Genomic DNA, 13155 nt, shown 5'->3' on the forward strand with positions numbered 1-13155 from the left:
TACTTCTTTTTAAAAAAAGGAAGTATTTTATCCAGAGCTCTGAAAAACATACTTTTAAAACATGAAAAAAAAAAATTTATTTGGTGTTTTAGTTTTGGTGGTTGGGGAGGGGCAAATGTCTGCGGTTTTGTTATGCTTGTGTTTAACAGAATGCTTCCCCAAACAACCAGGAGCCTGGCGCCAGAAAGCACCAGTAACCCTGATTTTCAGTGACCATTTTCAGTGCTGTGCGTATAAAAGTCTGACAGAATTAAGACGTATGTTTTTGCAGCACTAATATTCTCTTTAGTACGCTGATGAAACAAAACAGCACGCATAGGACTGTGCTAGAGAACAAAACTTAATATTGTGTACATGTAATACTTAAGTAGTCCATACTGGTTTCTCAGGTAAAAAGGACAGTAAATAAGTAATATACTGGGGTACATTTTCTAAGACAGAAATGGGAGTTCAATAGCTAATTCCCAAGAAGTTGCCAGCTGCCCTTTGCGCCTCTGAAAATTCTCTCCTAAATTTTAAATCTATTTGACTGATGTTTAAGCACTCTGACTGTAGTTAGGCTGCTCATACTCACTTTTGCATGCGCTCTCCACCACCTAATAAGATGTGCCCTTATTAGAGGCACTCCAACCGTAGTACTTAGCGTGGGTTGGTATCAGATCTGCTTGCATTTATCTCGCCAGCATAAAGTTTTAATGAATTTCAACTCTTCAGGCCACTGTGCCTCCCAATACTTGGTAAAATCAGCTAATGAGATAGAGTGCTTTTGGATAGTCACAACAGTAAAGTGTACCTGTCTGTATGTGAGATTCACACACAGAACACAACAGGACAAGCTGCTTTTCTGTAGGAAACTGCCAAAAAATGAAGTTGGTCCTGTCATAACACCATAGAACAAATCTTCAGGCAAAACCAGCGTGCAAGAGCATTGTAATATAAGGATAACTAGGTACTGCCTAAGAATTACCAGCTCCTACAATATCAGCTTTACCTAGACTCCTGCTGATCCCACTGCCCCAATTCTCTTTGGAGCCCTTGGAAAATGGATCAGGAAGCATAAAATACCTTTATTGTTCATTTCCCCTAAGATGCTTAGGAAAAGTGTGGGCTCGTCTAAAGTTCCAATACCCTGACCAACACCTGTGCAACAGAGAACATAAAACCAATTTACTTTCCCCCAGATGTCACTGACCTTGACAAAACAATACAAACTTTTCAGGTAACTACAGTTAACCATCATATTCTCTACATGGATAAATTTAAGCTAGGCTGTGGAAATTTTTATGCAGCTACCTTGCTGGTAAGCAGCTTGTTTTTATCATACAATTCAGTGTAATTCTGGTAGGCAGGAAACATGTTCTCCACAAGTTTAAGTTCTTCTTCATTCTCACTTATGTGGCTCTGCAATAAGAAAATATACAGCAATGAGTGCTTTAAATAGCGTTAAACCTGACATTACAATGTTCTGAGCAATCTACTGGTGCTAAACATATAATGATAGAAACTGTCGTTAAAAAGCCTATAGTTAGATCCAGTCCCTGGGTTTCTCTTTTCATCGGAGAGGTCCCTGGGACCCAAAAGAGTAGCTCCGTTTGTTTCTTTAAAAGTGGTATGAGATGGTATGCCTGGATAGTCCGTCCCAGTAGTTTGGTGACATAATGGCCCACTTGGTATTTGGCAAATGTTAAAATAATAAATAAAAGAATACATATGACTGTGAGGTAAAAGAGAGAAACAGCCTACCACAGAGTGGACCCTGGGATCAGGGCAACATATAGGTAGCTGCTCCATGTATCTACGGATGGGCTGATTAATTCCTGGTCTCAGATAAAAATCTGATCCTCCTGTACTCCCATTGGAGCATATATTTGCAAAATGCCCACTTCGTAATGACAAAAAATCCTAATGTAGGATAGCTTTAAAACAGTATATGCTTAGAATGGTGCAACAAAAAGAGAAACATCTTAAAGTTTCAACATACCTGTAAGCTTTGAAACATGTCTTTTTTAAACACAGAAACTTCATCACACTGGAAATCCTACAGCTATGTTAACAATGTCAAATAAGATACAAAGATGAGTAATTCTTTCATCTGCTGAAATCTGCTCTGTACAGAAACAGCAGAAAGTGGAGAGACAGACGTAACAACCTTGGACTAGGGAGAGCAACCTTTAGCAACCCAAGGGTTGCTCTAACCTATGATACTGGGTGCCAGTCTCCTAGTCACCACGCGCTGGGGCTTGCTGAATTGTGCATCCTTCCAGCTAAGAGCCTTCCCATTTCCTGTGCGGGTCACAGTGTTCTTGCAGAGGACTCTTAATAATTTCAGAGGAATTTGGAAGACAGGCTCCAAGGTAAGAACGCGGTTTAAGTGTTTTGCTGAAATTATGAAAACTCCCTGGTCTGTATGTTATCTATCCAAACTATTTAAATTGTATACAGAGCTCTCAGAGCTTACCTGCACATGGAGATCACGAGCCCGTGCTAAATCGCCAAGTGCACATAGCAAATCCTCTGTGCAGGAAGGGCCAAAGCGGGGGGTTATTACAGGCTGTACCCTTGGATACTGAAAATATTACAAAGACATGCTTGGGATTCTACATCTATATATCAGTAACCATAACTAAGACAAGCATTTACACAGCAATTACATTTTGTCTCTATCACTTATTGCTTACTGCATCCTTGCCAACTCAAATTAAGCTGTATAGTCATTTCCTTATTTTTATTAGAAATTTCATCACAGAAATAGAGAATCAAAGTTTTCTTCTGAAAACAGTTTTAATGAGACTTAGTAAAGAAGTTATTTCCATTAGAATTCTTTCATTGAGTCACTGAGATTTTACCAGACTTCAAGAGAAGCACTGGATGCTTTTTCATATTTGCTGACAGTCCAGTATACATTACTTATGGAGAAATAAGTCAGATGAATGACGAGACGTTTTCCTGAGTTCTGCTTCTGTGAATATCAAAGACGTAATGATGCAAAACTGCAGAGTTCTGTAAAACCAAAGCCTTTTTCTTGTTCGATCTGCTCCACTGATAACAGCAACGAACTCCCTAGATAGGAAGATTAGTGGTAGCACCAGATATGCTACGCAGTAGGGAACAGTGGAGAAGACACCAAGACTAGAGCTACAGATGTTTACTTTAGACCTTGCACTTCTGGATTAAATTTTTCATAAAAAATAGACAATGGCATTAAAACTCTGCCTTCAGCCACAGGCAATAGTTGTGTATGTGGCACCACTAGAAGACAGTATATGATAACTTGGTTTGCAGTTTCTTATACCATCTCCCAGATACAAGGAGCTCAGGACTTCTGCAAATTAGCCGACTTACTCTACTAATACATATGATTTAGGCATTAAACTCTAGGCATCTGTTTTTGAATATTTGGATGTCAACAAATTAAGCCATTGAAAACAAAAAGCTGATAAGAAAAGTATCCCTGCTTGTAATATTGGAGTGTAAACCTCTATCTTCACCTCAGGAGTGCAAACCTGAATTTCTTTAGAAACACACTGGAAGACATGTGCTGACCCAAAATACTAATTTGGTAATGGATTAGTAACTGTACTGTAAAAACACTGATTTCTGCTGGTGAGAAATTCTTTTGCTAGTCTATTTATATACTACCGAGTGATCGACTGACTTCCACCTTTCTTTAACAGAAAATGGTCCTTTCTAGGATGCCGAACATTTTAAAGTCAATAGAGAACACACACAGGACATTACTCCGCTGTACTCTGACCACTTGAAACTGAATTTACACTGCTATAAGCGCGTTTCTCAACAACATAGCTAGCAGAACATTTTTCAGAGTGATGATATCTGTCTACCACACAGAAAGATGCATATTTATTGATTTGTCACTAAGACAGCAGAGTTTGTCAGCGGGATTAAGTATTTCATATATTCACACATATCTTCTGAATACAAAAGTCAATACAAAGGAGAACTCACTTTCTTTTCCAGTAGTTCCTTAACAAATCTGAAAAAGGGTAGAAAAAATCTGTTATAAATCTGTCATCTGTGTTATAAATTGTCAAAAATACAGAAAATATTTACTTAGATACCCTATTAAGCATTTCAAACATAGATCAATTTTTTATAGAAAGTTGGGCCAGATTCTCAGATGAAATAAAAAGAAGCAACACAACGAAGTCAGGATAGTTACACCAAATTATGCTAGTTGTGAATTTGACCCTGAATATGCAGAATTTTTTTCATTTGCAATAATTAACATTAGACACGTGGTAATTACTCTGAGTTCTCACTGAAAACCAAATCCATGTTACATTAAATTCATTGAAAACATAATTATAAGCTACAGCTGCAATATTAGAGGGAAAAAAAACCACTTAAATTTGTCTGTCCATGAATTTAAATTACAGCATTAAATATATGCTATTATTTAAAATACTACTTTTAAAAGATGCTGCAGTATTTCATTCCTCACTTACAGTAGTTGCATATGTCTTCATTCACTTAAAGGACCCTTGATTTTCTGGAAATGCTTACATTAATGTTAGTATATAGATTATCTACCTTATGAAAAATACAGTATAGATTTACTTACTTTGTTAAATAAAAGAAGCTATCTCAGGGACCTTTACGAAAAAGCCCCAAGCAGTCAATATGGATAATGCAGATGAGCAAATAAAGCTTCCTCTGACTCTGCAGGGAAGAAATTCTTTAAAAACTCATATGCATAGTGTATGCAAATAATTTCCAAAAGCCAGTTTGAGATGGGTGCTGGACAGGACCTCTGTGAATTTTTATGTCATAGTTTATATTCAGAAAAACCCGTAATTTTGGTCACAACAAACACTGAATAAAATTTGTCAAATATCTTCAGATGGAAAAGAAAATAATGCTGGAGGCTAGATTCACAACACTGAAGTTGGTGCTAGATCACCAGCTGGAAGTGAGACATCTAAGCTAAACTTCTGCAACGACCAAAGGAGTTTGAGCCCACCATTGCCTAACTCTGAGAGTCAAAATGCAGTGTGAATTAGGTATCGTCTGTCTGTCTTTCCTCGTACTGATTCACCTGATACAATAAAATATTCACTGGAGCAGAAACTATAAGATAACTCTCAGGTGATAATCCAAAACCTCCAGATGGCTGTTTTCATTCTTTTTCACATTCTTTGAAGAATGTCAGCATTGTTTCATAACTGAAAGGAAGGAAAGAAGCTCAGGTTCAAACCACTGTCTTCCGTAGCAGAAGAACAGATTTGAAAATGGGTCCTCCTCTTTCCAGATGACTACAACTGTTAGTACCACATTAACGTATTCTAGATTTCAGTTCCCTAACTTTTTATTCAACCCTCTTTGCAGGAGAAGGGTAGATTCAAATTCTTGACTTGAACTTAGATTTAATATATGAAGCACTTGGAATTGTTATTATTTCCATGCATACAGTATAAATATTTCCGGAGGTTAACTGTAAAGAACTGAAATTGGTGTAATACATTTTCTGACAGTGTGACAGATCACATTTCTTAGGTTCTTTTAAAAAAAAAAAAAACAACAGAGGTTTCCCTCTTAAAGGAAGAGCTTTTTCATCCTTCTGCAATTGTATTGCTGCGATTCAGGCCTGATGAGGTAAGTGCCCCTGATCAATGCCGACAAGCACACAGCGCTCTTCTCTAGACAGCTCTGGAGTACTTGTGGCACACTCTCATCCAAAGCTGAGAAACATTTGTTATTAACAGAAGGGAGTTGGAGGCACAAGGCAGGTATTTGAAAGAAAGCTATTTGGATCATTCTGAAATCAGAAATATCAGAACTGGAAGTTCTTCCACTTTCAGGCCCATTCAGCAGAAAAAGACTCATGCTGTATGACAAAAAATGAGGGTTTATGTGAAGGAAAACAAATGTTAGTAGAGTGCAAATGACTAATACTTTTTAAAAATGTCTTTAAATATAAACACCATTAGAAATCCATGATCTTTTCTATCTTTTACTGGCATTCTTCTAGCATGACTTGCAAAAATAAGGTAGCAGCTTCACGTAAGTGCCATAAGATGTTTATATTACTGTTTATTATTATTTTCTCTTTCAGCATGATATTTGAAACCTTTATATAAGTAAATAAATAGTCCTGTGAGAAAAGCTGTACATCTGCTTAAGCATTTTCTGAGCATGGATGTGAAAGACAAGGGAAACCTAAGACAGCAGGCTGCCGTACTCAGTCTTGGGTCCCCTCTGCCACGTACATTGCCTTGATTTGACTCTCCTTCGCTCTCTGAGCTGCAAGTTAGAGTCATTCTGCCGGTGCTATGCTGGAGGAGAGGAGAACCACAGCATGTTTAAAATGGGGTATATGAAAGCTGACTTTTACAATTTGAATAAAGCTTTACCCTAAACGGGGGAAGGAAATAACTCAGAAGTTAATGGCGGCCACCCCACCATTCCATGTCAGGTCACACACCTCCACACACAGAGCTGTGAAGGGAAAAGAGGAGGCAGAAAACAGACAACAACATACACATATTCTCTCCAAATCCTAGAGCTGTAGCTTCTCCCTTTCTTTGGAAGAGCTACAGCGAAACCGCTTGGGCTGCGCAGCAATTGCCAGAACTGTAGGAAACAATACTGTCGGAAGAAAAAATCTGTTCCTTATAAATTTACACCTGTGGGTTCTTAGTCAGCTTCACATTCACTTTTCAGATGTATGAAAAAGTCTTATGTCTAAAGGTTGTGCCACCAATTTAATCACCTTACCTTTCTGTCTCTTGGACAGAGTCAGCAGTAATCTCTTTGTATTGTGGCACACTGTCATTCACATCCATGCAGACTTTTCCAACAAATGCTCGTTGGCCAAATTTATCTGTTGAGATGCATAAGAATATAAAACTCAGAATCACTGGTTCTTAAAACTGCTATCAAAGCCTGTACTGAAATCAAAATAGCAAATTCCACCCCAGCCAGCTTCACTTAAGGTGAACAGAATTTATGCTCTTTTCTTATCTTTAAGTTGGGACCATCCATGAGACTTTCAGGGCTAAAAAGGAAAGAGAAAAAAAACCCAAAACATTTAAATAGGAGTTCTCCTCTTCCACATTAGTACCCAACTTTATAAATGTTATAATTGAGGACTAGATTACTGTAGTTTGACCACAACCAGAATTCATAATGGTAGTATATGAAGAAGACCACTGTGAAGTAGAGAATGAGAAACACAAGCATCAAAGTACAGAAGCTGTAGTAGACGATTACGTTGATCTGAAAAAAGGCACAAGCAAACCACCTCTCCTTAAGAGAAAGGAATGAGGTTCCTAACATGCCTCCCACGTGCAGTTGGATGGAGAAAATTACCAGAGCTACTTCTAGCCTCTTTCTTGAGCTTCATCCATGCTAGGACTCAGAAATCACGTGTAAAAGGAATGCATATAACATTAAAGTCTAAGCTTTTAAATTAGACCTCTTTTGTCCGCTTCTACTGTCTGAGTTACTGAATACAACAGCTTCAAAGTTTTAGGTTTTCCTACAAAATCAGAAAGACTAGGGAATTTTTGATGGAAACTGAGATTCTCATTAAATTGCTCCACTTCGGGAGCTGGCTGAGCCTTGAGAAATCCTGCAAGAATCACACCACTTTCAAACAGCAGGCATTTGCAACAGTAAACAGAAGGGAGGGTTAAGATCTTGATGCAACTCCCACTGTTCTCATTTCAGAGTGTGCGTGGCGATTTTTGATGTTGATTCTGAAACTTCAGAGTATCAGGAAATTAATGCACTGACTGCACCTCTTGTCATTCAGCCCTTCAATCCTCAAATAGCAAAAGGCTAGAAAGAGCAGAGAACTGCAGCTGAAGAACAACTCCAGCAGACCTAACTCAAGCTCAGCCAGCAGCTGATTTGGGAATGAACAGACTAGCAGAGACAACAGTAGGAAAGAGGCAGTTAAGTGAACAAGGGTAACTAGGGTGGATTTTGGGAACACAGTATGACAGATACAATAAAAAACAAATTAGTAGAAAGACAGATGCCTAGCTAGTCTGAAACTCCTGAGTTCTGTTTCCTTCAACTAACAGTCTGTGCAACATCCTTCAAAACTCACTGTTAGTCTTACCTATAATTTCAGCAAGAAGTAATGAAGTATCCGTGTAAATTGTTGCAAAGTAGCAAGCTGTAGTCGTGCCATTCTTTAGAGTTCGTCTCTATAAAAAGAAATCAGTTTCAACTGTCTGGAAAAAAAAATAGTCAAGCTGCCAAAATGCAGAACAGGCAGTCTGATTTCAAACTGCGAGAACATTTAGTTATTGTGAAATTGTGCAGTGAAGTGGGAAGGTAAAATATAGATTTTTAATTTCATAACAGCTTTTTTAAGTCTGAGTATTAATAAATACAAAAATTCCTCTTCCAAATCCATACAGGATTTTAACAATGGCTGAACCCATAGAAACCAGTCTGTATTTCCTTCACTCAAATTGGAAATAAATTCTGACTTATATTTAGAAATACAACCAACCAGTCACTTATGTTATTTCCTAGTTTTGAAAGGCTCTCCAGTTTTCACAGTGAAGCACTGTTTACCTAATGTTAGCAAAGCAAGACTTTTGGGAAAAAGTAGTGGTTTCCATTTGGCCACCTGATGTGGCTGGGAAAAATAGCCAGGCTTTCACGTATAAAAACCCTTTGTTATCTCTGAATACAAAGTAACAAAGTTCAAGGTAAAAGTAAACTGAGAACAACTGCTCAGAGTGTACTTTAATTATTTATATAATTATACCATTTGAAAGGAGAGGGTGGTCGATACCTGTTCATATTACTTTTGGAGGACATAACAGTAAATGAAGAGCCATTTAAAGTTACATTAAGTCACGATGAAATGTACAGCTTCGCTTGATCTTGGGACTAATGCATACTACATTGACTACCCATCCAACACACAGGTTTAAATTACATTTTTGGATTCTGGCTACAATGTAATTTGAGAATTTTATTTTATTTTTTTAATGAGACAGAAGGTGGGACATCCAACACAACTTTTTAGAATGGCCAGAGGTAATTATTTGACAAACATAAAGCCAAGCTCTGTCTTTTCCATACAATATTCAAATTAAAGCCAATAATTAAAAATATGTCTTTAAGGGTTCCTAAAAGGAGTCTCAAAAATAACAATGTCATTACTGAGACAAACTACCTTTGTCTTTCTTAGATTTTAAACCCCAGAATTCTCTACTTCAGGATTCCTAGCATCATTGTTAAATGAAATGTAAAAACATTCTATTTCCAAAACATCAGCATGAAGAATTGGCTTTCCTAAAATTTGAGGGACCAGAGAAGGTTCCAGCTAAAATCTAGCAAATTTCGCCTAATTTGTTTCTTTTACCGAGTCTGGGAAGTGTTTATTGGAAACAGAATTTTGATTTGAAAAAATTCACTATGTTTTCATTACAACTCCAAAAGTACAAAAATACATATGAAACAACATGTGCTCCCTGCAGGTTTAGTCCTGTTTCTAACAGTTGAAGGTTATTATCAGCCCCATCAAACATTGCAGAGCAACTGGTAGTCTGCAGCATTTGGGGGTGAAGACATTTTCCTGACCTTGTCCTATTGGATACACCTGGGGAGAGCCTAACCATTGTGTTGAAGCTCCTACAACTAACTTCCATCTCTCACTGGCAGTTCTTTTCCAGGTGATGTTATTAAGCACCTTGCACAGTGAGTACTTCAGCTGTGCTGATGTCACCCAATCTGGACTGATGGAGACGTTAACAGTATGTTGAGGCACACAGCTGGAAGGTGAGATCACCTCTATGTTTTAAGAAGATGAAGGCATGTGTGCTTGTCACTAGAGTTTATGAACAAGCTGCTCCCACTTCTTTATGATGGCAGAAAGTAATTTTTAAAAAATTTGTGTGGCAAGGACAGTGTAACTATTTATTTCAGATTCACTACGTTATTATTTTGACAACATATGTTGTCACAGTATTAGACAAATGCAAGGCAACTTATGCTGGCCAAAACATTTAATCTGTTGCAGATATTTCAGTCTGCATATTAAAGAATACATTTCAGTTATAGGACAGAATCAGTACTCTGCAATGTGACCTAACTGCTTCTTGTTCATCAAGTGGAATTTGACCTTCAAACCTTTATATTGCTCAGAACCAGCCTAGCTCAAACACAGTCTCTCTCTTTGTGCCACAATACCATTGACAGACTTCATCTAAAGCCCCTGCAGTGAAAGGTATTCCTGCTACAAGGATCTCAGCTGTAGAAATGTCTTCCTTCGTTACTCCAAAACACCCCAGATTTGTGGTCTGTGAGAAGCACCTTCTCTTTCATGTAGTCTGTGCAAAACACAATTTCATAATAGAGGCTTTTTGTGCAGAAAAGGAAATACCCCCTGAATTTTTTCTTTTTGCCACATTTGGTTATTTCTGCATTGGAGTTGTCAGCACCTGCTGGCTATACTAGCTCTGAGAGTACTCTTAGATGTTGGTCATTGTACTCAGATATCTGAAAAGATGACAAACAAGTTCATTGTTAACCATGTGATTAAATGAACTGTCTTATCAGCAACAACAAACAAGACTGGAACTAGTAGGGGACAATCTTGGTTGGCAATTAGAACAGTGCCTATACTGTTGGGTTTATCTGGTTTTCATGACACTAAAACATGCTCTACTATTTCTGCTGAGCTTCTGAAAACATACATCTATTTCACAAATATGAATGTCGTCAAGTAGGTAAATGACATTTGCAGTACTTACAACAACTCTGGTGTACACTTCTTCTGCAAAATCACTGTCTTTGTATTTGGCTTCTGTTGGGAATGTGTAGGTAGTCAACCACTGCAAAAGAGGTAGATCTACTCTTGTACCAGTAAATGAATACTGAGGGGCATGAATGTGTGTATCAACCATTCCTGGCATGAAGAATTCACTAGATTGCAACAGTCCAAAATGTCACAGAATTTGCCACAGTAAGTAGTTTTGCTTTGAACAGTATGTTTGAGCAAAATCCACCAGAGTAAATGGCAAGTAACCTTCCTCTTTCAGCATCAGCCTATCAACTCCTACTGTACCTCTATCCATACTTCTTTTACGGTATGAAGCAGTTGAATAATAACTTTTACACAGACATATATAGCTAACTGAGAGAAAAACAATATTAGAGCGTGATGAATCCAATTATCTTTAGTATTTACCCAGACTAAATACCAACAAATAGAACCAAACTGACTTCACAATAACTACAATTACTCCACCATAGAATCCACCTGAAAAAAAAAGAGGATTTGGGCACAGTCTTGCATCTCTAGCTGCCAGACCATTATATTTACAAAACTGTAACTTTCGATATCCCAGTTTTCCTCTACATTATGAATGTGTCTACATATATATTCAACCAATGAATTTCAAGATTTAATGGAAGAACAGCCACTGTGTCTACAAACGCAGACACAGACACTGGTGAAAAAAAGCTCTGCTCAATATCTTGACAGGAAAGACATATTTGCAATGGAACATACAAATGTTTGTTGCCATGTAGTGTTCATTTAATAGCAGGGATGAATATATCAACATTACCAGGAAGTTGCTATAATTATTTTATTTTGTGCTGGAACTCCATACAGTATAAATTTCTCTCACTCCTCTTCCCTTCTCCCTGACTTCTGAATGAACAGTGATTTCATCTCTTTGCAGTTCCCCTTCTTCCTGTTTTCCTGCATGCTAGAAATGCTGAAAGATCTTTCTCAATCTGATCCATATTCCCAGCACCTTCCATTTTCCTCAGGCTATTTCAAGTGAAGAAAACATCTGGTGACTCATGTATTCTGTATGATTAGCCTTCCAACAAAGCATACAGATTTTTTAACAACTGAATACTAAAACGATGCTACAACTCTAGGTTCTAAGCCACAAGTCATTCACAGTTGTGCTACTACATGCAAAGCATAGTAGGTGCAATCCAAAACTATTTCACTTCACCAGAAAGGTGGGGGATTTCACTGGCTGAAGAAAAAAGAAACGCTCTAGCTGCAATACAGTTAGAAATCCAAGGCTCTGTGTTTAGGTTTAAATCTTCTAATTTTATTAGTTTTTATTAGGGAGTGTGTCAAAGCCCAAGCAATTGAGTTTTATATCTGCAGTGTTGGTGTTACCTACATTTACCAAGTCTAGAGTTTCGAGGTAGTTAGGCACAGAGCGCTGCTAACAAAATGGATATAAAATGTAATCTCAAGAAACAATGTCACTTACTTCTGTAAGCACAGAAGAGGTCATGTATGAAAGCTAAATATGGCATTTTGTTCAGTGCAGTGTAAAGCAGCCAGCACAATTCAGCCATGGCTGCAGTCCCAAACCAAGGAATGCAAAAAGCACACGGACTGTCCACCCTCCAAGTCCCATCCAGGACGCAGGCAGCTCTTGGGCTAAGAGCTCTCACAGGGCTGAAAGGGAGTCTTGCCCATGAGATTGGATTTAATGTGCTCTCTGCCAAAACGTATTCACAGAGACTCGCATTACTTCACTCAGAGAATAGACTGCATTTGCTGATATTAATCTAAACAAAACACATACTGGCTACTCAGTTCTCTTATGTCAGACGTTTTGAACTCCCACTTCTTAGCCAGTTGCTCTTGCTGATCAGTTTGTTCCAAAAACACAATCTGAAAGAAAGAAAACACAGTTAGGTACTTTAAATCTGTATCCCACATCAGCTTTACATGAAGGCAAAAAGAGTCATATCTTAAAACAGATTTTACACACTTAGTACAAAGGTGATAGGTTTGCATTGAAGTACTTGTTCTTCCTGACTATCAAGCATGATTTTGAAATACCTACTCACAATCCAGTGAATAATCACACCCACTTTGTGACTTGTAAGAAAACAATTAATTCTTTGTCAAGTAATACATGGGCAGAACCGCACAGAATTCAGTGTCCGCTGACATTCCTGCAACGCACCACCATGCTAGCAGTAGGGTCACTTGTTGTGGAGGTGAGCGACAGCCTAACAGGAGTGCAATTACAGTATTCAAAACCAGAGAGGTCAAATTAATTGCTTTGCCTAGGACTGACCAGCACTGAGCTAAGTATTTTCTGATTTTCTGCTCATGTCATTCATTTTGGGTTTTTTTTATTTTTTAAGTGCCAAGGAAGAGAAAAGAAATTGAGGGAAAAA

At 37.9% G+C, this 13155-nt stretch overlaps 1 protein-coding gene across 1 annotated transcript in view; it reads right to left on the bottom strand.

Moving 5' to 3' along the window:
• GDA (guanine deaminase) overlaps positions 1-12637 on the bottom strand; it is a 13621-nt gene extending 984 nt beyond the window's left edge. The window contains exons 1-7 of the mRNA XM_009581640.1: positions 12552-12637; positions 10740-10911; positions 8087-8174; positions 6736-6841; positions 3967-3994; positions 2459-2566; positions 1294-1401 (exon numbers count right to left, since the gene is read on the bottom strand). Coding sequence (XP_009579935.1) covers positions 1294-1401; positions 2459-2566; positions 3967-3994; positions 6736-6841; positions 8087-8174; positions 10740-10901 — 600 coding nt within the window. The 5' untranslated portion in view covers positions 10902-10911; positions 12552-12637. The remainder of the gene's footprint in view (positions 1-1293; positions 1402-2458; positions 2567-3966; positions 3995-6735; positions 6842-8086; positions 8175-10739; positions 10912-12551) is intronic.
• Positions 12638-13155: the final 518 nt, after the last annotated feature.

This window comes from Fulmarus glacialis, unplaced genomic scaffold (genome assembly GCF_000690835.1).
Source record: "Fulmarus glacialis isolate BGI_N327 unplaced genomic scaffold, ASM69083v1 scaffold24947, whole genome shotgun sequence".
NCBI lineage: Eukaryota > Metazoa > Chordata > Aves > Procellariiformes > Procellariidae > Fulmarus > Fulmarus glacialis.